This window comes from Salarias fasciatus, chromosome 5, assembly GCF_902148845.1.
Source record: "Salarias fasciatus chromosome 5, fSalaFa1.1, whole genome shotgun sequence".
In the NCBI taxonomy this organism is placed as follows: Eukaryota; Metazoa; Chordata; class Actinopteri; order Blenniiformes; family Blenniidae; genus Salarias; species Salarias fasciatus.
In genome coordinates, this window is record NC_043749.1 from 27,923,148 (window position 1) to 27,950,568 (window position 27,421).

Genomic DNA, 27,421 nt, shown 5'->3' on the forward strand with positions numbered 1-27,421 from the left:
AAGACCACTATAGATTAGTATAGACCTTTAGAGACCACTATAGATCAATGGCTTCTTGGGGGGCTGGAGGGCACCACACCCCCCGGCCAGGCCCTTGGGGGGCCCGTGTGGGGGAGTGAACCTCATGGGTAGGGCTGGGTGCCGTTTAACGGTACCTCAGTGGTACCGACCGATAGACTTCGGTATATACTGGTATCGAACAAGAGACGTGCATACGGGTATGAGTTTAGGTTCTTAAAGTGGCTGCGTGGTCAATAAACATGCGCGGAAACGATCGTTCAGTTCTTCTCTTTTACTGAAAAAAAAACGCTGCATTGCATCACTGAACATTTTACCACGTCTTGCCGGCTCACATTCTTCTTCTCACAACATGCGGAGAGAGCCTGCAGCGCCCTTCTTCCTCTGTGGTGTCTGTGTAAAATAAGGTTGAACACGCAAACAGCACACCTAGTGGCATGGAGTGCAAATGCAGTCATGGCGTCGTCTGTGCGCCGTGAAGGCAGGTACCGAAAAAAGTACCGTTCAGGAACCGGTACCGTACGTGAGGTATCGCAAAAGTACTTGTCCCCGAAAAATATCCAACGGTACCCAGTCCTACTCATGGATGGCGGGCCTCCATCACTATTAGGACGGGCCCCATCATGACTCTCCTTGCTCAGGGTGGAGGGTAGATTCCCTCGTCAGGACTGAGTCATGGTTGCCAAAAACTTTACAAGACCAACTGACTTTAGTGATTCGCTAGTGGTAAAATACAGAATAAAATGTTTTGCTGCATGACTGACTTCATTTTCACTCTCACGTTTAACTTTACTACACAAAAGTTTTGTGAATCAATTCGCGATATTGTCCCTAAGTGTATTGTGGGTAAAACTTGTGATCACCAACAGTCCACCAACGTCATCATCAGTCACTTGTCCACAGATTGCAAACTAAGTAGACTAGAACATTTTGGACTAAGTTAATATGAGTGGCATTTTATGCAAGCATAAAAGTGGAGTGGCAAAGCGAAAAGGAAAGGAAAAACGAGAGCAAGGAAAAGCCAAGTTACAAAAACTGGACACATATGTTGTTTGTCGTCCTGAAGATGAACCTGACTTTTTTTTGTTGGCAGGGATTCAGGCCTGCTAAAACGGCCAGCACAGCCAGGGAGCCAAGTTAATTACAGGTAACAATACTAACAACCGCTATACACAAAGCGTGAGTTAGTTGTAAACTGTTGGTGGTTGTAAACTGTAGAAGCCCAGCTGCCTAGCTTATACCCTCTTCTTTCTCTCTCGGGGGTATGGCGGCAATGTCAGGGACTCAGCACTTGCTAGCTGCTCCAGGACAGAGCAAGACCCGGTCCCTGACCAGCAGCCCCCCTCCTCACCTGCGCTGGACACTGGAAATTCACCGGATATTCTGAAAGCATCTACTCTTCTGCAAAACGCCATCAGTGTTTTATAGAGTTTAAGGAGAAATTTGATGAAGCGAAATCTGCCACTCCTGCTCTAGCTAGAAAATAGGGAAGTCAAACGCAGTCTGAAGCAAGCAGGTCCAGAAAAGTTAAGCAACTCTTTGATGAACTTTCTGAAGATACTCTGAGAGATACTCAGATACTCCCTCACTGACGCAGAGAGCAACTTTCGGGTCAACGTTTTCATTGCCTGTCTCGACATTATCATCCATCAACTGTCCCAAAGATTCACCACTTTAAATGGAACTGCGAATATGTTTGAGGCAATTCAAACATATTCTTGTTGGATGTTGGTTTTTCTCTGTAAAAGTGTCTAGAAACAACCATGTTGTAATTGGCACTTCATAAATAAAGCTGAATTGAACTGAACTGAATTGAAATTCACCCCAACACACTGCTGCATTCAGGAGATGAGGAGTTACTCTAAGCTGCCTGGCGGCTTAGTGATCACTACAGTCGGGACATCGCCCCCAGCTTCCCTGGCCAGCTGCTTTGTTTTAGAACCTCTTTCAGGGACCAGAGAACAAAACAAAGGTCTGTTGTGGATCTGGCAAAAATGCTCCTTGTCAGCCACCCAGCAGTGGCTTCTACACTCAGTGAGGTTTGCATCACCCTCCTTTTATTTTTGACTCTTTCTGTCACCGTTGCAACCTCTGAGTGCTCATTCTCCAAGTTAAAACTAATTAAAAACCACTTGAGGAGCACCGTGGGACAGGAGACACTGAGTGGACTTGCCATGTTGTCCATAGAGAATGAGAGAGCAAAGAAAATGGACATACAGAGGATCGTGGACGAGTGTGCGGAGCGCAAGGCCCGTCGTATGTCCTTCAAATAGCAGTGAGTGGGCCTTTAGCACTTCATATTGAAATGTGTTTGTGAACATGTGGGCCACTGTGCCAGTTTTATTTAAATTTGTAGCTACTCTGAGTTGCCGCAAACGATGCGGTCGCTATCCGTGGTGCTGAACTGCTTTGAATCTGTGTTTTAGTAACCATGTTTTTGTTGTTCTCATGGTTTGTAACTTCACGTCCGTTTTAAAGCTGCTGTAGGCAGGATTTTGCTAGTCAGTGCTAATTTTTCGGTGTTTTCTTTGGATTAAATGTTCGAGTATCCATTGATAATCCTTTAGGAGTGTAGCATAATTGCAGTACCACAAGGGCGCAGCGTTTCCATCTGTCTCTATTCTGAGCTGAAAAGGAATCTCGACAGCTCCAGGTATCTTTGACCAATCAGAAGAGCCCCTGAGGCTCTAACCGTGATTGGTCGAGGGGCGTTCGTCGCACGTTCTTGTGGGAGGGGCTTAACTTGTGTAAGGGCGTGATGTCAGAGAAAACAGGACAGGATCGGCTGTGCTGGGTTTCAAATCGCCATCTTAGATGGGTCAAATCGACATCTTGCTTAGGTAACCCTAAGCAAGATGGCGGAGATGCGGAATCTTGCCTACAGCACCTTTAAGTCCTGCTTGTTGCAGGCATGTGTATGTTGTATAACGATGTTATCATGAGTTTTATTATTTGGATTTAAAGGCCCTGTCATTTGCCCCACCCCCGGCCCGGCTCTGATTTGTTCCACTAGTGATTACAGACCACTATAGATCAATACAGATCATTACAGATCCCTAATGATCAGAATGGACTACTGCAGACCACCATAGATCAATACAGACCATTTCCGAAAAATACAGAACAATACAGGCCATGATAGACCACTGTTGATCACGATAGACCAGCACCAGACCACATATATCAGTATAGACTACTACAGACCACCATAAATCCATATAAACCATTAAAGTCCACTATTTATTAGTACAGACCATTAGAGACCATCATAGATCATTATAGACCAACATAAAGGAGAACACATCAGACCAGTTTCAGGCTGACATGAACCAGTATCAGATCAACAGATCAAACGCATCAAACCTGTATGGACCACACTGGCGTACAGACCGCAATAAACTATTATAGACCAACATCAGACCTGCACAGACTTGTATTGATGGATTATACCGGTCTAGATCACCACAGCCCTCCACAAGTAATCTGATTACATTAATAATATGTCATTGACAAGATTTCCTGTTTCAAAAAAAAAAAAAAAAAGTCCTTCTAAAATAACATGAAAAAGAAAGGGTGTGATATATTACAGGAAAATCTTAATTTAATCAAACTTTCTGGATCGTTATTCTTACTCTCCTTGTCTGGACCTGGCACCTCTGCTTCACTCAGGCTTTAAAAAAACCATTATTTGATGTTTTTAATGCTGGTGAAGCATCGCACACGGTGTGTAATGTGATGAGTTCCAGGTCTGCTTGGGAAGCTGATCTGTTTCTGCCTCACTGAGACGTTACAGTGAACTGACGTGATGAGGCAGAGCCGCCGGGAGCATGTCGACGTCCGGCGTGGCTCAGAAAACATGCTAAACACATGAGAGTGTGGAGAAACATCCGGACAGCCGGAGGAGCTCGGCGCGCACTGACCTGTTCATAAACTCCCGTTGTCACAGCTAACAGGGCTAACAGAGCTAACAGAGCTAACAGGGCCGAAAGAGCAGAGCCAGGCACAAGATGTAGTGTGTGTGTGTGTGTGTGTGTGTGTGTGTGTGTGAGAGAGAGAGAGAGAGAGAGAGAGAGAGAGAGAGAGAGACAGTGTTGTCGGGTTCCTAATTTAGCTGATGCTGTTGAAGTGCTGGTCGCCTCACAAAGGTCATGTCGTTACAGAGAGAAAAGAGAAAAATACAGGCGGAGATGAGAGGAGATAAAAATAACGTATACACCGAGTCTCGGAGAGGAGAAGCCGGGAGCAGAATGAAGCGCACGGAGGCAGAAAGATGAGCAGGGAAACAGAGCCAAACCACGTTGCAGTGAAAATGTCACCCCTTTCCCCCACCCCCGGACCCCCCCGGCTCTGAACAGAGCAGCTCGCTTTATTCGACGTTGACCTGAAGCTTGAAGAAGCTTCCAGAGGCCAAACGTTGACTCAGATCAGAGGAGCTCACAGAGGAGCAGGAAATCCAGCAGGTTCACAGTGATGTGGGGCGATGAGAAGATTAGAAACATGTTACTACTGTGAATTTAATATCATTATTTTACAGTTACTGAGGTTTCAGCAGGATCGTTGCATTTGCATGAAAACAGCTGAAGAGCTGCAGAGCTGCTGTCTCTCTCTGTTCTGCTCACTCTGGCTGTGGCGTTAGCATCGTTCACAGCTGGTGTCCAGAACAGATCAGGTTTGTTACGACTTCACCAAACTCCCCCGTCACATTGCAGTCGTCATTATTGGAACGGCCACTCGGGGGCGTACAGAGTCTTTCATTTTTGCTCCAGTAGAGGCAGCTTAGTTCTTTATCGTAGATGAAGGGGGGCAATAAGAAGTGGTGAAGATCTCATTGTCTTCTCGTCTTGGATCATACAGTTGAGGACTCTCAATGTGGAAATAATGCTGAATGTCGGTACTGGAGTCCTGCCACTGCTGCAGCTGCAAGTGACAGCACAGCGTCTGCCTTCTCAGGCAAACTGGCCGCGAAACGTCTGCCGTTAGATGTTTGCGCCACTTCTTTTGTGCGGCGGGTGAAATAAAGAGGGGGGTGGGGGGAACGTTTGCCTCCAAAAACTGCATAATTCAATCATTTATGACCCTGGGTGTTTTCACCACTGGTCAGCAGCACAGTTACAAAGACCATCAATTATTTAGCAGGCTGGGAAGAGAAAAAAGAAGCAGAGTGGCAGAGTGGGGAAGAAGATCCTGTTCTCTGATATCAGGCAAACTTCCAGCGACGGTGCTGACATGATGACATGTGACCCCGGTCAGTTCATGGAGAAAAACTGAGCTACTATTTCGGTTACAAGTGTATGTGTGGCTCCTCCGACTCAGACAATAGGCTATCTGTAAATCCAAAAACAAAAGGCTTCTCTCAACGAAGAATCAAAAATAATGTTTAAAGTGTTTGACAATGGAGAATTCAAGGACGACAGGACAGTGCGAACCACTGACTGGGAACAAAGACACGATGTAACAGGCTGGTGTTTAACAAGTAAACAGTGTCTCCATCAGTAATCTGATTAGGAGCACATCATGTAAACACTCCCATCTGATGAGAGCGGTCCTGTCTCACTGTGTGACTCTGTCGCTGATCTGACCAGAGTCCACGTAGACGTCACATCGGATTGCTTCGCGCTGGATCCAGGTCACGTCTGTTGCGTAACGCCGTCCCATGATGATTCGCACACGGCGTTTGAAGAAACACTCAAAAAGCCCGTCACTTCCTGATCAGACTCGGATCTAGGACAAGGTTTCAAACGATACGTAACAAGCGTTGGTCGAGATAACGGATCATCTTCAATACGTCTGGGTACTGACACAGAGCAAAGCATGATGGGAATGGTCCAGACTGAATGGGATGCCTCTTGGTGAATATAAACCTACACATTAATCTGATCCTTTGTTTATGAGGACAATCTGAAAGAATTAAGACAAGTACAGGAAAAACACGTCACCGGTATTGTTCTTATTCATTAATATTAATCAAATCTCCTCTGTTTTGTTTGTGGAAGCTGCTTCAGTCAAATAATAACTGAGCTGCTTCGTACTGGAAGTCGAGCTTCGGAAAATGCTAATGCTAATGCTACTTAGCTCCTTGTTGCTCTCGTTTCCTTCATTGTTTTCACGACACACTTCCACACCTGTCCATGAGCTGCTCTTCATCAGCAGTTTGCTGTTGCGGCAGCTGTGTTCCTTTCCTCTCAGCTTCCTTCCATCATTTTACTGTCCTGGAGGATTGAATTTCCACACCCTCATCCTCACCCTCATCCTCACCCTCATCCTCACCCTCACACACCCGGCCATACGAAGCTGTTATGAGCTCCTCTGTGGCGTCGAGCTTTGCTCGGCGTCCTCGTCTGAGGAAGGATGTGGGATTGTGTGAACCCCCGTGAAGCTCTGAAGTCTGTAATTTCACACAGCGGCTTGATCGCAGCCGACGGTAAAATAACTGTGATTAGAACACGACCGTACCTCTTCACTTCCTCTATTGTTGATATTCAGAGGAGGATTTTCGACTGCGGCGAAGTGTGAACGCTGAAGGAGCTGCTGCCTCCTCTGATCCTGAAGCCTGTCTTCACATTGCTCGACCCTCTTGCTTCTTCTATCTAAAGACAGTTTCCACGCAGATCAGTCGTCAATCCGTCAATCTTCTTACTATTTGTCATTTGGCGAAGCTCTCTAAAACTGATCTCACACACACTTTTCTCCCGATAACTGACGCAATTTCATCTAAAAACCAGATTAGAATTTATATTACTTCATTTATTCTACTGTATTGTGTTGTTTTGATTAAGATTTAGATCCAAATTATCTCCCTATAATCGTTGTTCGTGGATGCTAATGACACGGAATACATTTAATTCATATAAGTCCATTTCAAATAATTTTCTGATGTAATGCATGTAATACAAAACACCCCTATAATACAATACAATACAATACAATATAATATAATATAATATAATATAATATAATATAATATAATATAATATAATATAATATAATATAATATAATACCTGCACAGAGGGCAGAAAAAAATAAACACCATAGCAATAAGAGTGTCCATAAAGAATAATTCATATTTCTGTTTTTCCATTTCAGGCAGAGAGACTCTGCTCTCTAACTCATTTCAATGTTTTTAATCTTTCACAAACTAAACAAATAAAAAATCTGCACAAACCGTCAAGAAATAGAAATTAAAATGTGTTTACTTGGAGATCTGTGACCGTAAACTTGAGTTTCGGAAGTTGAGGATGTGAAACAGACATGAAGAAAAACTCCGACGTGGTGAAAAATTCAGGAGCGTCTTTGCATATGATTTATTTAAAATGTTTATATTGGGTCTGACAGACTGGTGTGGCTTTTTAATGTCGGCCACTGAGGAACCGCAGAAGCTCTCTGATGTTTCAAAGCAGGAACTTTGACAGCCGTTTGATTCGGTTTGAAGACGGGAATTAAAGTGACTGTTCACATCTAATTCTGCTTCAGATACAAATATCTAATGAGCAACGAGCCGCGACAGGTTACATTCACTGTGATGTTTCTGGTAAAACAAAGATGAGGGAGAGGGTCCACCGCCATCCTGGCGTCTCCAGAGTCGAACGCTCCTGCTCCAGCCTTCAGTCACATGAGCGAGTTCGTCCACTGGAAGCCGGTTTCTCTGAGCCTTTCACTCAAACTAAAAATAGACTCAACCTCAATAATGCAGGAGTACCTGAAACCAGAAGAGCTTTCTAAAAGACTGGAAACGTGCATGTCGCTCTCACTGTAAACACGCTCTTCATTATGCTGCACAGCTGATTTCAGAAAAGAGTGCAACACTACCAACAAAATTCAAGAACGGCCTGTTTAAAACGTAATCCAGTGGTGACAACAGCTGGACCAGTGACCTTAAGAAGATTAGTCTTTACAGCACAAAGAGGGAAAGTCTTATCCAGCGTTCAGGCAGAAAGTTCTCATCTGGGAACGTCCCATTTCTGGCCTAACAGCTTTCATAGAACAAGCAGATGACGGGAAAAAGAAGAGAAATGTCTAAAAAAACCAACACGGGCATGAAAAGTTCACGAGGTCAGAAGTATTAGCGTCTGAGCTGGTGTTAGCTGGACTCGGACAACACGATGTGTAGCAGCGAGATAGAGCACAGTGTTCTGAAAGACCAAGACAAGACTGTCAGGGGACGAGAGCGAGTCAAGAGCGGGACCAGTTCAAACCAAGACCAAGTCAAGAGCAGGACTTTAATCTGCTAAGACCGAGTCAAGACCAAGACCAGAGCATCTTAAGAACAGAACAAGATCAAGTTGATATTGAACATTAACACTATTTGTAAAGCGTTAACAGAGGGAATGAATTGCTTTTCTATTAACATTACCGCAGGACATTTACAAGTAATTAGTCATTTCTGTAAAGCTCTTTCATACTAAGCCTGACCCTCGCTGTTTTGGTTTATATGCTGCGTTTTATTTTGTAGAGTTTGACTTATTTCACACACATCACATTCTGAAATTAGCATTTTTTTTTCCAGATAATTTCTTGTCAAGTTTGCTTCCGTTTGTTTCATTGATGAATTCCATGCATGAGTTACTTTTACAGGTCAGCAGCTGCTTTTTATTTAGAGTAACTCATAAGGAACTCGACCACTATTGAACCGATTTGCTTTATTAAGCGTGAACATCAGCTGGCGTCGGTTTCTTGTCGTCACTCAGACTGAATCAGAGTACCGTACATAAAGTGTTTTCATCCTTCACCTCTCAGATCCACACTGCAGAGCAGCAGCGTCCTGCTGCTGACTCCGGTAAACGCCCCAGAAGGAGGAGAAAACAAAGAGCTGGAGCACGGAGGGCAAGAGGCCAGAGCACAACACAAAGAGACGCTTTGCTTTTTTTATGGAGGCCACAGAAGTCTGTGATCTGCTGGTCCAGACACGCTGCTCAAAACAGAGACAGATGGGTAGAAGGCAGCGAGTCAGGGGGCGCCGGGTCACGGACGCCGCTCGCCAAAATCTGTCGGGAGACTGTTGATCACCTCATTAAACTGCCCTCCATTCAGCACACAGTTTCAGGAATGCACAGGCACACTGCTGGAAAAAAACAAAAAACAAAAAAACAAAAAAACACACGAAACAGACTCAAGACGTGCGGATCCGGGCGTGCTCGGATACACGACACACCCTGCAGGGGGTTTTAAGAGCCACTGAAGTCCGACTTGAGCAAGAAAGAAATCCACAAGAAAGTCAAAAATTAAGCTATTGTCTGCAGTCACAAACCGCTGTGGGAGAAAAGCAGAAGTACTTCAACCTGACTGAAACGTTACAAAGCATCTAAAAGTTTAAACTCGCAGCCAGGACGTAAACTTTTCCTTCAAGGATCAGACTTTGTTCTGCTTTCAAAAGCCGACGTTCAGAGGACGGACGTCAGCAGCACAACACGCATTTTTATTCCACTTCAAACTAATTATTTCTCCTTCACCAGCTTCTTCATCACCTCCTCCTCCTCTTCCTCCATCTCACTCTGAACCTCCTCCTGCTGCTGCGCCTCCTCCCGTCACTCAGAGGAGCTGCATCGGAGGTCAAACGCAAAACGGTGGAGACAAGCGACGCTACCTCATCACATGAAAGGAGAGACGCAGCTGAATAAATATAAATCAGAAGTCTGGGAGTGAGAAGGCGTGGAAGCCGTCAGTCTGTCTTACCTTGACATTTGGCCTCCTGGTTGAGAATCCTCTGTACCACCCTGAAAAGAAAGCACAAACAGCAGTGACTAAGACGGATGAGATCCGCAGTTAAAAGCAGTTATGAGTCAGCGCTTTGATAGCAGAGCGACTCTGCGTCAACGTCTCACCACAAAGAGATATTTAATTGAATATATTCCACCTTGAAGATATGAGAGAACGAAAGCAAACAAAACAGCCGGAAACCTGAAAATCGCCGCGTTAGATTTAAAGAGCATCGAGAAACTCAGACAATCTCACGGTGTGTTTGGAAAATGTCAAAAAGAAAACTGATACTGTCAATTTAACTTCGTCAGAAACACAGACAAGAGAAATGTTCTGCACAATCTGCCGATCAGCCCAAACATTATCACCACTAAATGCACAAAAAGTCACAGAGACTCGATGCAGACGGGTTGAAGCAGTGCAGAAGATGGACGGACGGAGCCGAGGCCTTTCTGTTTGAGCTCCACGTGTAAAAAGCCAGATCGGGCTGCAGGACGGAGCGAAGCGTGCGGTGATGGAGGTCTCAGCAGCTCTTTCCACATGGAGGCACATTCATCAGATTCCTCCGCCGAGCGGAAAACTGTCACACACGTCCGCTCGGCTCTGAAGATAAACCCTGACAGCTGAAAAAGACCTGTATCCGGGGACTAAATATGTAGAGGAGAAACACCCAGAAACATCCACACGTCCTCTCACACGGCGGGGACATCATTTGTCTCCAGCCGGGTGGAAATAAAACGGATTGTAGAAACGTAAAGGTTGGATGATTTCTGTCAGTCGGGGTCTCGGCGAAGGGGAAGAGACATACAGTGTATATTCACACACAGCCGATTCGATTGCTGCACTGTCGTTATTTTTCATGTCCAAGTATTCATGAGGGAAGCTACGATGATGGGCTGTCCATTTATGAATAACTCCAGGAAATTTAGTTCTATATACCCCATTCAACATGTATGAAACTGTGAAGTAAAACCTATTTAATCCGACCCGGTTCAAACATTCAGTCATCAAATTTTGCAATTATTCAGAATCACATGTATTAAACTTAATTTATCCGAAGCACAATGACACACGTCTCCAAAACAAACACCTCTGAAGGTCGATCAGAAAAGGAGGTGAAGAGAATTCCTGTAAAATAATGACTCAACAGTAAACAGTTCATTCACCACTTCACGCAGGACTCTTCCTCATAACTTTCATTTATCATCCGATACAACCTGAGAGTCACTGCTCAGCAGTTCCCAGTAATCTGACTTAAATATGCAGATTGAGACTTAATTGGGTGGTTAATTAATAACCAATCAGGATTCATTCATCAGCCTGGTTAGGACGCTGGCGTTTACTCCCCCGTCTCTCATCTATATGATAATCACACCGAGCGGAGAGGGTTTAAATCAGGACTGTGTGTGTGCGTGTGTGTGTGTGTGTGTGTGTGTGTGTGTGTGTGTGTGTGTGTGTGTGTGTGTGAGAGAGAGAGAGAGCGAGAGGGAGAGAGAGAGAGAGAGAGAGAGAGAGAGAGAGAGAGAGAGAGAGAGAGAGAGGGAGAGGGAGAGAAGGAATGTAGGTCAAAGAAAAAAATAAACAACAGTAAGTTTTCTTTATTTTATTTTATACCACTGATGCCCAAAGCTGTGGTCCGTGGCCCACTGATGGGCCCTGAAGGTTCTGAAGGAGGGCCGTGAGAGGTGAATTAAAATGATTGAGAAAAAGTTTTCAATTCGAAGAAATAATTCTGTTTGTAACAATTTGAAGTGAGGTGTGTTTTTTTCCCTGAAGTTGGTTTCCAATTGGGAAATATTAAACTTAAACCCTGAGTATGAATGAGAAACAAGCTTCCACATGACACATGAAAAAGTTTTTGCACCTGATGTGTTTTACGATTTAAGACTCGTCAAATATTCTCATCAACATCCAGCTGTGAAGAACAAAGTCATTGTTAAGTTGAGAGATAATATTATTTTTTTGTGATAGGGTTAGGGTTAGGGTTAACTTTAAAAAGGAGAAAACAAAAAAACATTAGTGATGTTTATATGCATATATTAATATACACTTGATTGTCATTCGCCCCCATCCATAATAAATTATTCTTTCTTGGAGGAAAGTAGAAGTGGAATTGAGTTTAAGCCAATGTAAAATCCAGCAGAGTGATGAAACCACAGATATCACTTCGTGTCAACATCCCCTCTGCACGGCTCCAGTCTCTGGAGAAGAGGAAATTGCTTGTTGGTGCAGTAAAAGAACCTGAGAGGTCGTTTTTCTTTGTAATTTTGGGTGCGACAGTGATTCAATGGAGGTGTGAGCTGCAGCTGCGACACCAATCTACTGACTGAACCAGGACCTAGCCTTTATACAGCCAGAGAGCACTGTGGGTGATGAGGAGAGGGGCGGAGTCTCATTCCAGACCCGACACTCGCCGGACCAGAACCTGCCGTCAGGGTCGGACGTCTGCGTCCTCTGTCTGTCCCGTCCTTGAGGACGTCCTCGGTGTAAAGCGGAGAATGTGACGGATCATTGAAAACACACTCAGAGGGTCAGAACGCCGGCGACACTCTCGTTTCCCACATTACGAGGTTGAAGGAAAGGCGGCTGCTTTAGAGAATCGACACAGTAAATCAATTTCCTGGTTGTGGAAACTGCACGAAATCCTATTTCTGTTCCTTCATAACTGGGATGCCTTCAGTATTAATCTGCAAAGCAAATAATGACCAAAATAAAGAGAACCCGGACCCCTGAATGAGTGTTCGGCGGTGAAATGTTGCGGAGCTGCACACTCTGAGGCGCGTCTGGAGAGCAGCTTTCTGCTCTCTAACGTAATTAAAGCCTCTCTGTGGCGATGGCCACTTCAGCCCTTCACTCAGCCACCGGCTCGTCCTCTAAATTGCTGCTACGCCCATAATCGAAGTCTGATGCTTTCTCAAGTGCTCTGACGGCAATCCATATTTAGGGAAGTGGAGGATTGGTTTTCTGTAAGCTCGGCTGACATTTCCATCCCACTATCATTATCGGCCCCGAGTTTCTGTAAAAGATGTCACCACCTAGACAGCTAATTTAATTTATGGAGACCTGACTTTGGAAACACATTTGGGACCTAAAATGTGGATAAAACACATATTGAAAGTTGTTTGAGGAAACAGAAATATGTTATTAATCCCAGCGGGAGGGATTTACGCTCCATGCAGAGAAATATTAATTTACAGTAGAAAAAAATAAGATATTAAAAACATAAACAGAAGGGCTCCTGCGGTGCTCTGCAGTGCAAAAATACAGCAGCTAGCTTTATTTCCTGTTGATGTGCCGTAAACTCAGACTGAATGTGACTTTCTGAAGCCTCTTTTCATAATCCCAACCTGAGTCTGGATTTAGGACAAATCCTCATGGAAAATGTGATGATTTATATATGAGGGGGCAGGATTTATGTCTTTATATCGCCAGTCTATGAACAGATTTAAATCTTAGAAATGTAGTTAAAACTCAAACAAATTTTAAGTGTTTTTAAATTTATTTGCATTTAATATCATTTACTTCCAGCATATTTTGTAATACTGTGAATGTTAGATTTTTATTTTCAATTTTACAGCTGTCACATTTTTTTAAAACAAAGACATGACAATTAGTTGTGCTTTTCAAAAACTCACAAAAATACTCAACAGTAGTGTCCGATAAAGGGTTAATGTATTTTGTGTAAGGATGCAACATCAGCTTCTTATATCAAAGTGTTTTAAATGAGGTGTAAATCCTCTCCTGCAGAGATCTGCTGTTCTTTCCTCAACTGGCTCCTCGTGACTTTTATCGACTGACTTTATAACGGGATATTTCTTCCCTTTCTTATGTAAACAGGCTCTGAAGCAGAAAAACTCTCATTCAAATACTCCTGTTTGCTTTAGAGTTTAGCGGCAATGTAAAAGCACAATGTGCTTCAATGCATTATAAATGATTTTAGGTCCCGTTTACACGACAACGTTTCAAGTGAAAAGATGGTTTTTACAACTTCGTTTCAGAAAAGTTTTTCCCCTGAAGTTATACAAACTGATTCTCACACATTCCAGCTCAAAATATTGAATTTTTTGTTATTGGAGCAAGTGTTTTGTCCCAACAAGCTCCCATAATGAGTGTGTGTTTTCGTGTTCTGGCATTTAATAAGCGAAACTGAAGCAACTTTTGGAAATGATTGATTTTTTAAAGTGTTTTCCTCGGTGGCTGCGACACAAGCAAACCCCTCCATTAAATCTCCGTTCTGCTGCGCTGACCGGCCCCATTATTTGGAGACGTGTTTCAGTAAATACACTTGGGTGAAGAGGCCAACAAGATTCAAGCAAAACAAATCCACCATCTTTCCCTCCATCATGGCCACAGCGTTCCCCCCCCCACTCGCTGCCCCCCGGGGCGAAGCAATCAGCCCCTGGCACCCGTCCTGCCCAGCTGTGGCTAATGGAGCACGCACTCGCTCATTATCTGGAAAAGACAACATTTCCTGGCTTCAGACACATCCGGGCTCGACTGGCTAATTTCTGTGAGTCGAAGAACGGAGGATCGTCGGCGGAGCATCGGGGGAACGTCGGCCGATGTTCGGCTCTCGTCCGGGCCGCTGCGGCCGGTTAGGGGCTATTTGTGCTCGTAACGTGAGAAGCAGCGCCGACCTTAACTTTGTTTTTAACTGGGCACGTTTGTGACAACAGCGGCATCACTCTATAAGCCGTTAATCTTCAAATACATATCTGACCATGATGCAATGGGGCAAAACATTCGCCTATTAAAAGTGGCCTGAAGGAAGGAGACGAGGTGACTGGCAGGTTTTCTCCTGGTTGACCTGAATGGTTTGAAGATAAACCGCTGACCAGCAGCACTCGTCTCTCGCCTCAAAACAATATTCACCGCGTTCACCGGAGCCTCGGTGAAGTTCCACCTCGGCTGCAACAATCATCAAGGACACACTTCCTGTGTGAAACATCCCGCCCACTCGGTACCCGAAGAAGCTGACGGTGAGGTGCGAGGCTTACCTTCACATTTCTCCAGAATCTGCACCGTCTCTCCCACCTCCAGGGCCAGGCCCTGACTCACCGAGCCCCGGAAGTTGCAGATGACTGTTGAGAAAAAAAACAAAAGACAAAGAGGGGAAAGTATTAGATCCTGAGAAGTATTTGGAAAGTTGCAGTGACTCTGAGAAAAGGCTGACAAATTTGTACATTTGTGCATAAAAAACATAATTTGCAGCCACACAAACAGCGAGGCGGTGCCCTCGTCAGGCTCCCCCGTCCGGCCCGTGACGGCTGGGCGGCGTCGGCGCTGAAGCCTGACTGAACACATCTGTCCTGTTCCAGACCCAGCCGATGTTAATATTCCTCATGACTGCACCCGGAAAACAACAGAGCCCGGAAGTCACTGGGTACAGCACCCAAATGAGAGCCAGAGCTGAAACTTTAACCGCAGGCGAGGTTCATTTAGTGAAGGCCGCTCTGATAACTGCTTTATTCACAGTTTTCTCCCTCAGTGAATCAATCTGTGCACGCTCTCTGCCTGGTGTGACGATCTGTGAGACATTTCAGACTGCATTAGATTTGCCACCCTGGAGGTCATGCTTGGAAAGCAAATAGAAAGCTCAGAGGGGTCTTGAAGCACAAAGCGATCGGGTCTGACGTCCCTCTGATGGACAAACTTCACCAGATGGAAACAGACTTCGGTTTTCTTCAGTGCAGAGAGCTCCTCTGTGTTCTACTGGTTTGCTCTGGGACAGTTGGATCATCCACTTTCAGCTGCACAAAGAGCCATCAGACACTCGATTTCCCCAAGGAAATTTGAGTTTAAAAGGCTGCACAGTTATAAAATTGTCTCGAGTAACAGAAGCAGCCTCCAGTGTTGGTTTCCAGCAGGAAACGGGAGTTTCCCGTGTTAAAGCACAACCGTCCGTTCACCCTGATAATCCCCACAACACTCAGCATGAAGCTCAACAACAGCGATCCCAACCTTCTCCTCTGAAACCTCTGAGGCCTCCTGCACACGACAAAGACTTTCACGTGAAAACCAGAAACTTTCATTATGTTTTTGGCCGTCTGTTCACACGACAGCGGTGCTCAGAGCAACTGAAAACACAACTTTTTGAAAAAACTAAGTAGATGGTTAACAACCCGAACAACAGCACCCACTAGTGGCCCAACATGAAAACTACGTACTTTTCAAAACAGGTAATTCTGCTGAGGTAACTCTCACCATTACTGTACGAAATATGTAATCATACTTCCAATAGACAAACCTACTCAGGTCTACAATTGTTTTAATGTTCTTGGTTACCTGGGAAACGATACGTTCGTAACTGGAATGAGCTGCACAGAAGGAGAAGCAGGATCCTCAAAGAAAACTTGAGAATCAAGGAAGTGATACTATGCTATCATATAAATGTGACAAGTCGTATAAATGACCTCGATTGGAAGGAAAGATCTCCCGTGTTGTGCACATCCATCATCCATCCATCCACCACATCCTCGCTCCATAAACATGTTGTCTCCAGATCAGAAACTCGAGGTCTGAAAATAACTGCAACGACACATTAACAGTCAGCATTAATGACTCGGAGGATTAGCGGGGATTAGTAAACTATTAGTGGATCGGTTGTGAAAACAGACTAAATATAGAGAGAGACGGAGCGGGTGATGACAGAGCGCCACAGAGTCAGCTCTGTCCTCCGCTCAGACCCAACGCACACAGAAGAATAACTGTGACCTCAAGACGTCCCGTCCTCATCACAAAGAGACCTTATCCAAACAGCAGCCGGAGAGACGGAGGCATCAACACACCCCCGACGCCTCCTCGCCACTCCGCCAGCGTTCAGAGGAGGCGGCCGGTCACCTCCACACAGGCCGCCACGGCGAAGGACGCAAACACAGACAAACAAACGACGTTTCATCTGCAAGTTTATTGTTCCTGAATGTGATTCCTCAGAGGGTCTGACCAGGAGGTGGAAATATAAGTAATAAGATCTGAGTAATGAAACCCTGTTTGTTTTGCTGTTGAAACAAATGGAATATTTTATTTATAGCTGAAAATACATTCAGATTATTCTGTCTTCATGCCCTGTCTTCCCAGCAGCTCAACAGCATCTCTGAAAGTGACAAACCAGCACCTGAAATTTCAAACGTACGTCACAGAACAAATGGCATTCAAAGGTTGGAAATGTCAGACACAAGTGCAAACAGAGCAGTCTGCTTCCTGGAGCTGATTTTAAACATTCTGATTAACTCTGTCTTTGTTCACATTTAGTTTCAATGCATCATAATTACAGGTGAACCTGTTCATCTCCACCTGAGTGCTTCTTTTCTTCACGACCTTGGTTTGATGACGGTGATCAGTGGACTTTAATTACTGTTATTTAACAGATCTGATCGGATTCTGATCGCTTTCTTCGCTGCTTTATACGACTCATAACTGGATCGCAGACTGACGCGCTCTGTCTCCGTCTGAACGATCCGCTGTGCGACTGACAGCGTCTGATTCAGTCTCTGTCAGACATCCTCTGGCTCTCCTCTCTGTTAACGGACTCGTCAGTCAGTCAGCTGTCACTCCGTCACGCTCTCGCTCGCTCGCTCGCTCGCTCCGACCTCCCTTCCTCGTCCAGTCGTGAATTAATCAAAGTCAGATGGAAGCGGCGCGTCAGCCCTCTTTAAATGTGAAGATAAGATCACCTTATCCTCCTCTGCACCTTAAAATTGGACGTTTCAATTACAGAAATTCAACACAAAAAAGTAAATTGAAGACTCTTGAATTCTATTAAGCTTCATCAACTCATTTTCTTTAAGTTGCCTCAAGAGCAGTAAAATGGATGAAGAGTCAGTGTTGAAATGTTAACGTCACATACTTTCATAATAAACTGCTTCACTTTTCTGAGAAACATCTGATGATCCCTGGAGAGTGTGTTTCTGGTTCACTTGTTTTGTTTTTTGTGCAGTTATGAGGATGAGGAGACGATTCGTAAAGAGAAAGAAACTTTGTTAAACCCTCCAGAATATTAGAGCCGCCTGAGGCGTCCTCAAAACTTCACGATCTGATGCTCTGGATTGGTGCTTTTGGGAGGCAGTCACAGAGCACACACACACACACACACACACACACACACACACACACACACACACACACACACACACACGGATTAGCATTGCTCTATCCAGGCTGCTATTGGCATATGGTTCATCCAACGGATTGGCTCAATAGTCTGACAAATGACTCACATCTGTTAAACCGGTCACACCCTTTACCCTGTGTGTGTGTGTGTGTGTGTGTGTGTGTGTGTGTGTGTGTGTGTGTGGTCAGACAGCTGATCTCAATTCTTGTGCGACTCTAAAGTCTTTGTTTCAATATTTTATAAGGACTTCGTGAAAGACCTTGTTTCAGGACGCTTGGCACAAATTTCAGCAGTGAATTATTTAGAGGAGGAACAGGAGTTTTTTACCCACAACACACACACACACACACACACACACACACACACACACACACACACACACACACACACACACACACACACACACACATCATATTTGTTTAGTCCAATAAGCTCAATTTTAATCTCCACACATGAAAAACATGAGCAAATGTTGCTATTAGAAAGTTTGTTCATAGACCATCCTTTTTTTTGAAGCCATAGTTATAGATTATAAAGTAGAAACTGTAAGAAACGTATTATAACTATATGACTTCCAAGCAGTGATGCACTTAACTGTTACCATTTATACACCTTTGTAAGTTATTACTGTTATGAAAAAGAGATAATGATTACCGCAGCAGCATCTTCTTCCCACTAACCGATGTGACTTCAGCTAAAGTCCAGATACAGACTGAGGGAGCCACACGTGACTCAAGTTATTTTCACATTTAATTGGTAGAAAACACAGTCACTGGCCATATTGTGTGTCTGTGGGTACTTTACATGAAACTACACAGAGAGCACCAAACTGCAGCATCATGTTTTGGCTTCTCAATGAGATCAGTGAGAAAATGTGAAAAAATAAATAAATAAATAAATAATAAAAACATCTCTGAGACGGAGTCTGGCAGCGATTCTAAAGCACGGAGCGCACTGGCAACTGTTAGGCCTATAAACCGACACAATGTGTGATGCAAAACAACATAATGAGGGAAAAAATAACATAATTCCCCCTTAAAGCCTCTTAATGGATTTTGCTCCTACTGTAAACAGGCCGCGACTAATGCACATTATGTTGCATTTTGTGGAACTCATGTATTATGCATCCTATCTGCTCAGAACAGCAACATGCAGACGCAGAGGAAGAAACACATCACACACACTTACGGTACACACACAAAGCTGCACATTCAGCATGTGTGTGTGTGTGTTTTCCTTCACTGTACACAGGCGCATTTGCTGTAAAAGATGCAGGTTTACCTGGAGTTTGACATGCGAATAGAATTCAGTGAATAAAATAATATTCATGGTGAAAACTGAAACAGCTTCTTCAGGCGTTTTTGTTCTGCTGTTACCGCGGCGGATCATCGTCTCCCGTTTCCTCCTGTTACGCCAGTCACAAATCCCAACTGTGTCCGTCAAACTGCTGAAACAGCTGAAGTGGAGAGAATGAGCAAACCGGCTAATGAAGCTAAACTGACTAAAACTGGCTAAAAACAAGGGAAACTGTGAGAAAAGGCAAATGGTTTAATAGCCCGACTTTAAGGGCTGAAAATAAAATCTTAACTGTATTTACTAAGGTTCGGGTTTTGCAAAAGTTGATGTCATCTGTGTGATAATCTCAGATTTTTTTGTAGCTCCAGGCGAGTTTTATTTGGTGTAAGTATTTAAAAAAAAGATAATCATAGCAGTGAATGTTGCTTTACTTTAGTTTGATGAAGGTTCAGTCTGCACGACTGCAGCTACTAACAGACATGAGGAGTCTATACTGGGTTTTATACACTGGTGTGTGTGTGTGTGTGTGTGTGTGTGTGTGTGCGCGCGCGCTACTCTGCCCTGTGAAAAGATCTCCTAATTAAGACATGAAGCTTGTCATTTTAACGTCCTCCATGATGGCCACGGGCGCATACAAGCAAAGTCTCAGGAGCACTCAGCTCTCCAGCAGATGGAGCGTGCGTGTGTGTGTGTGTGTGTGTGTGTGTGTGTGTGTGTGTGTGTGTGTGTGTGTGTGTGTGTGTGTGTGTGTTAATGGGGAGGACGAGCGTCTCTAAGTGTTATGAGGTGGAGAAACACAGTTTCCAGGCGTAGCAGGACGGAGAGGAGACGATGATGAAGGAGGAGGTGCAGCTTCTCCCCGCATGTCTTCATTTATTCATTCGTTCACGTGTGCAGCGGCTGCAGGCTGCCGTGCACACATGCACTGCTTATTTCCTGCAACATTTTACTCTACAAAACCACCAAAGAGAAGGTACAGCCCCATAAATGACGAGATGTAAAGTAAAATGTCAATAAAAGCAGAATACCTCATGTGAAAGTCAATCAAAGTGAGAATCATAGAGTGAGGCACACCTTGTTTCCATGCACACAGCAGCCGAACACTGTGAAGAAATGTCCTAAAAATATCCACAGTAGCGAACTGATGAAGACTTTCCTCTCCTCACACATCTCACCAGGTAACTTGACTCAGCTGAGTTAATATTCCTCCATCCTGGATCCATCAGAACAGGCAGACGTTCACAGCACTGACTTCTGATTGTCCTCCCAGGAAAAACAGTGATGACTGGAGTCTGTACAGAGTTTCATGTTAACGTTTGAATTGTGTGGTTATGACATCTGTCTCACTTTAGATGTTGCTGTCTTGCTTTTGTGTCATTTCCAGTTAATGATGACGTTTTAACTCATTGCTACAGCAGCGCATTCTGCCATCCTGTTGACACTGAACCTGCTGGATTCTCATTCCTCAGTGTTGTTACCAGCCACCCGCTCCATGCGCGGTGGAACGATTGTGATTGGCGGATCGCTGCACAGTGTTTGTCAGGTATCCTTGTCAGGAACATTGAGTTCATTTGCCTCCAGCATTGCAGTGACTAGTGGACACACGTACATTGCGACGGTGATGTATAAACGATATATCACTCAGCTCTAATTCTGTTTTTTTTTTTTTCTTTTTTAAGATAATGATCAAACTTGATGTGAAAGAGCAAAGGAAAGTCTTTCTTGTCAGTGGCTGAGCAGAAGTAGGCCACCTCCAGTAACTCACCGCGGTGAGCATCACACACATCACCAATACAGCGGAGAGTTTGCCCAGATTCATCCCAGATACAGCCGAGATAAAGAAGAGGCATGGTCTGGATACAGCGACGGATACATCCCGAATGCAGCCGAGATGCAGATGAGATAAAGCCGAGATGCATCTTCAGTATATCCTCAATACAGCCGAGGTCCAGCTGCAATAGAACCGCCGTCGAGCTGAGACTCAGACAACATCAAGTTGAGATAGATCTTCAATACAGCCAGGACAAAGCTGATTTACCGCCAGAATAAAGCAAACACACAACGTCAGCTCTCAGTGTGTCGCGTTAAGCCTGGAGACTCTGTCCCCCCCTGCTATTAACAGGTTAACCGACTCACTGGCACTTCACCCCCGGCAGTTCCAGCTGAAACGTCTCTCTGGTATCGAACGGGTTAGTGTGGTTCAGCGCTGAGCCGCTCACACGGTGAATTTAAATCAGCCTGCTCCAGTCCTCCACAACTCCTCCAGGTCACGATCGGCGGACAGCAGCAGAACACAACGTTTCTACAGTTCAGCTAAACACCCAGAGAAGTGCTGCTTCTGTGGAGTTTCCTGTAAATCCTTCAATCTGTGAGACTCTCTCTGTCAGGTTCATCTGGATGAAGCAGCTCACACACCGATGTGATTCAGTAAACATTAAAAGACGGTTTGACTTTCAGATCCGCATCTCAGAGTTTGATTTAATGGAAAACTGGTTTCTGTCACTCTCCCCTCGTGGAGGGAAGATCACGTCTGACCTCCTCAGTCTCTGCTATCGGCCTCTTCTAAACTGCATTCTGGGGAAAAGTCATTCCAGGCTAAATGTTATTCCAGGCCAGACGTGACGGAAAAAGATGCCACGAGCGGGGACGAGTTGATCTCCTCAAAGCCGGCGTCATTTCGCTCTAATGCCAGCGCTTTATTTAGACATCCACATGACGACGGCGTCCCAGAGCGGGACCACCGCAGGACCGACTGAAGCATCCCAGCATCAACCAGTGTGTGGTATCACTGCTTTTTCCCGCTGTGTTCTCTCCAATTCCTTCAGTGCTATTTCTTCTCCTTACACACACACACACACACACACACACACACAGACACACACACTGCTGTTGTTGCTCCCTGTTTTCGAGAAACAGCTTCCACAGATCAGATGACAGCAGCAGATACTGTGTGCCGATACGTTTCATCACCAGTTACATAATAGCATCATTTCATGGCTTGATTTCCCAACATATCCATCCTTCATCGGGGCGCAGGGGCTCAGTCAGCATCACGCCGCCCGGCAATTAGACAGGAGTGAGTCATTAGAGCCAAACGTGTAAGAATATCCAGCAGGAAATGGAAGCTTGGAGGGTCTGAACTCACAGTGATCGTTACTGCATCGACTTTCATTAAGGAGGGAGAACGTCTGCGCACACACACACACACACACACACACACACACACACACACACACACACACACACACACACACACAGAAAAATGGGTTTATGTCAATGAGCAGACCCCACACATAATATGCAAGCGTGTGTTTTTTTTGCATCTGTTGTATTTTATGCGTCAATTCTTGTCTCTTTGTGAGTTTATTTTGCAGCTGTCTCTGTGCATGTACCTCCGATTTTAGTCTTTCTCTGAATCACTCAGACACACACACACACACACACACACACACACTCACACACACACACACACACACACACACACACACAATGCTGCTATTTCCCTCGAAGAGTAAATTCGCCGCAGAATGCGGGACAAAGCGGCGACACAGACGCAGAGCGAGGTGGACTGCTCGCCGTGTCTGGGGGGTAATTTTAGACGGGACACATTATTCATGAACGTAAACACTGAAATCTGGTTTGGACAGACAGATTAAACGATGGAGACAACCCCGTCCCCCAGTTTATCCTGTCGCTGCGCAAAAATAAAAACGTCCGACTGCCAGATGGAAACATCAGGCTCGGGAGAGACAGAAAGACGCAGTGTTGACTGATGGACGGATGTCTGAGGAGGAGAGACGGAGGGACGCATGAATGGACATACCAGCGCTTTCAGAAGAGATTTTCTTTCCTGACTCCCATGTGAAATGAAACAAAGGAAAGAGGTTGATGGGAAAGAGAACAAGATGTTTGTGGAGAGCATAAAGCAGCTGCTGTGAAGCTGGAGACGGAGAAAAGGACAAACAGACACGAAGGATTTAAATAGGTGGAAGAGACAGAGGACGGCTCTGTGGCGTTAGCTGTGAGGGAATCGGCAGGGACAGAGGGACAGGACGGAGGGACACGATACAGGAACAGGATGAGACAGGGTGAAGTTACAGGACGGAGGTGTGGAATGGACGGACAGGCTGTAAACTAGCAGTAGTTTCCACCCGGTCACGGATCAAACTGTGGATGAGTTTACAAGAGCCGCTTTCCCCACAGCTCCTCCGACGGTCTCTCAGGACAGCTGTGGTGGCGCTCCCCTGGTAGAACAGGAAGAACCCCCCCCCACCCTCACACATGTATTCCTGAACAGTAAGAGACAGGCAGCCAAAACAGCTCCAGACAGAAATGTCAGGCCTGGCCCCGGGCTGCCCACGCTCTGCTTCCAGTCTGTTCAAACAGGACGTGAAGACCGCCGAGCAGAAACCTCCCATTACAGCCGCTTCTCATCAGCTTACTACAATTTACACTCAGAGAACCGACCGACCGACCAGGACTGAAGAAAAGGCAGCGCAGGGAGTCCACTGCAGGAGGCAGAACCAGGACCAGAGGCAGAACCAGGACCGGAGGCAGAACCAGGCCCGGAGGGAGAACCAGGACTGGAGGAAGAACCAGGACCAGAGGCAGAACCAGGACCAGAGGAAGAACAAGGACCGGAGGAAGAACCAGGACCAGAGGCAGAACCAGGACCGGAGGGAGAACCAGGACCGGAGGGAGAACCAGGACCAGAGGCAGAACCAGGACCAGAGGCAGAACCAGGACCGGAGGGAGAACCAGGACCAGAGGCAGAACCAGGACCAGAGGCAGAACCAGGACCGGAGGGAGAACCAGGACCAGAGGCAGAACCAGGACCAGAGGCAGAACCAGGACCGGAGGAAGAACCAGGACCAGAGGCAGAACCAGGACCAGAGGCAGAACCAGGACCGGAGGGAGAACCAGAACCAGAGGCAGAACCAGAACCGGAGGGAGAACCAGGACCAGAGGCAGAACCAGGACCAGAGGCAGAACCAGGACCAGAGGCAGAACCAGGACTGGAGGGAGAACCAGGACCAGAGGCAGAACCAGGACCAGAGGCAGAACCAGGACCAGAGGCAGAACCAGGACCGGAGGGAGAACCAGGACCAGAGGCAGAACCAGGACCAGAGGCAGAACCAGGACCAGAGGAAGAACCAGAGCCGGAGGGAGAACCAGGACCGGAGGGAGAACCAGGACCGGAGGAACAACCAGGACCAGAGGCAGAACCAGGACAGCTGCTTCACAAAGAAGTGACTTGAAGCCATTCTATGGTCTGATTACTGATATCAGTGATACTTTAGTAACCAAGTACAATAAAAAAGTAACATACAAAGACGAGTCACATTCATGTTACTCAAAAGTGTTGCAGAGCTGCTGTCTCTCTCTCTCTCTCTCTCTCTCTCTCTCTCTCTCTCTCTCTCTCTCTCTCTCTCTCTCTCTCTCTCTCTCTCTCTCTGGACACAGTGGCTGATTAGCATTAGTTTTTGTTTCCATAAAGAATCAGTTCAGAGAACCAAAAAAGACACATTTTTTGCTCCCTTCCTGTAGTGAAACCGTTATTCTGCCCTGGCTGCCGTCTCCATGTGTCAGATATGAAATAAATGTGTGTGCCCTCCATTGATTGCTTAATGCCCCCCTGCTTTTGCCCCACACCTCCTCAGACAATGCCCCTGTTGATTTGCCCTTTTGGCAGCTCATCCCCCTGAGTGGTTTCCTTCCTGCACTGCACTCCGGCTGTTCCTGGAATCACTCTGAATCGCTCTGGCTGCGGACGGGTAATCTTCTTAGTGTCATGGGTACAGGGGGCGAGGGTCCGGGCCCCGCCGTGAGGAGGGGACGTGGATGGATAGCAGATTGACAGGGCGCTCTGCTGAGGGCTTACGTCCCCTAACCCACTTTTTAGCCACACTCTCACACACATGCTCACACAGATTAAAATGTTTCGGAGCTTTACAAATAATGGCAGCCGTTACATGAAGGCGGGGCTGAGAGGAAATTCAATTACAGCAGGACACTGAAGGAATGAGGAGGGACAGATTTACCATCCTGTTTTCCCCTGCTGTTATATTATTCATGTTTTTTTTTTTTTTCCAGATTCTTCTGCAGTTTCAGTAGATCTGGGTTAAGAGGAGGCACGGCGGAGCAGCGGTTTGCCTGAACATGCAAGCTTATCACAAACAAAGGGTTCAAACCGGGGATTTTCTCACTGTGAGGTTAGAGTGCTAACCACTACACCACAGCTACGACCTCAGAAACAACACTGTGGGCATAAAAGCATTCATTTCATACCGTGAGCTTCGGTTCCTTTCGAAACCAGCTGTTGGTTTTCTTTAAGTTTACTATTTCACTGAACTCCTGTTTGCTGGAGGAGGAGCCTCAGGATCTGCCTCGGTCCTTCTGGCAGCTGCAGCTTTAGCCTGTAGCCACAGTGCCCAGGATGAGCGTCAGTCTGTGTAAAGAGCATCCTGCTCTTCAGCAGCCTGCATCCCACCTCTTGTAGGACTCAGATTTATTAAATTATCTGCACATCGCTTGAACATTTTGATGTATGCGATGCAGATTTTTGCTGAGCTTGCAGTCGGTTCATCAGATATTCATCCAGTGACATAGATTCCTGCAGGCAGACGGATGCTGTGGCCTCGTACCATCAGTCAGAGCCCAGACAGCCAGCCGCTGCATCACAGGCGCCGCGATGAACTGAGCTCCCCACGTTCTCTACAGCAAGAAATGCCGAAGATTTCTCCACAAGAAATCCTTCAGACTTACAGCAGCTCTCACAGTAGACTCCTTTTCCTTTGTTAATCCACAAGAATACCTACAATCAGTCGTGGGATATTGATAAGGTGAACTGCATGTGTTGAACTGAAATAAATAGATCTCCCAGGAGCAAACAGGAGTTTAACAGAAGTAGTAACTGTGGAGATATTAGCTTCAGCTAATGCTGAACGTAACAGAAGCTTCTGTTATGTGGTATGTTTCACATTCTAAGTTACATTTCCAAACATTCCATCAGACAAATCTCATGAAGGGATGCTAATGTTTATTTAGCAGGACTAATGTTAATCCAAGTGACTGCAGATACAGGCTAATATTGCTTCATGTTTCTTTTAGGAGGACCTAGTTAGTTCTGGGTTAATTAGACTCCTCGTCCAGTAAACTGGAGGTTGGTCAAATAGTAACCATTAAAGTTAAACTGCTTTGGGAAATGCTAAAGCTGCACATAAAGAGACAGCACATGGAATGATTTCAGGCAGAACAAACTTCTGTGAGTGATTACTACTTTAGTAATTAGTTTGAAAAAATAGATTACACAGATTACTGCATTTTGTTTACTGTGTGTGTGTGTGTGTGTGTGTGTGTGTGTGTGTGTGTGTGTGTGTGTGTGTGTGTGTGTTTGTGTATATGCTGAGTGAATATAATCTGTGCTGCAGACAGAGCAGAGAACAGCAGGTCAGACCTGATTCTCAGCCTCTGCTGGCAGGAACCGTTCTAATGAAATCTCTTGTTCTGGACATTAGAAATTAAACGGACGGATATTGTTGCACAAAAACCACTTTGGGAAATCAAAGTTGAATAATTGAATTCTTGTTTTTTGCGGCAGCAGCTCATTGAACCAGCGGGAGACGGAGACAGATGGCTGGTAGAAGCAGCTGAGAGGGCGGATGAGGGCGAAGAGAGGAACCTGCTTTAAACCTGCTTTAAACCTGACAAATAAAGAGAGACCAAGGCCACAACGTTCCTCTGAACTGCTCACTGATGTTCTCCAGACACAGGGAGCAGAACGGAACGAGTTCTACAAGAGGCTACGATGTTCCACTGAACTGTTCAGACAATGTTTAAACTGGTTTTAGGACTGAATTCAGATCTGTTTTGAACTGAAGCGTGTCCAGAGTAATTTGCAGGAAACCTCTTGATGGTTTTCTGGCTGGTGTTCTGGATTCAGATCGGTTTTTAAAATGGATTAAGTCTGGTGTTTGATTTTGGGGGCTGAATTCAGACTGGACTCTATCATCCTGTACATTTAGACCAGCTTGTTTTCGGTAGGTTGAATGACTATCTGAAGCCTCATCCTCGACAGCTTCACACACTCTGTGCTTGTGTGCACATGCCACTGTTTTTAGTGAATCGCATATCAGAATTTATCTGCATTGTGTCAGAAGAGAACCCAACATGTAAAAGACGGAGCGGGAATCAAAATGAATGAAAATAAATTTATCCTGAATTTTAAGGAAAGACTCAGTATGTAATGACCTGAATCTGCCATAGGGGGCAGCAGAGAGGGAAAAGATTTAAAGAAAGAGATC

General features: G+C 45.4%; 1 protein-coding gene across 2 annotated transcripts in view; it reads right to left on the reverse strand.

Moving 5' to 3' along the window:
• The window catches only part of LOC115388346 (dedicator of cytokinesis protein 3-like), a 111,650-nt gene that overhangs the window by 61,499 nt on the left and 22,730 nt on the right, over positions 1-27,421 (reverse strand). For both annotated transcript variants that reach the window (XM_030091440.1, XM_030091441.1), the window contains exons 2-3: positions 14,710-14,793; positions 9,689-9,729 (exon numbers count right to left, since the gene is read on the reverse strand). In XM_030091440.1, coding sequence (XP_029947300.1) covers positions 9,689-9,729; positions 14,710-14,793 — 125 coding nt within the window. The remainder of the gene's footprint in view (positions 1-9,688; positions 9,730-14,709; positions 14,794-27,421) is intronic.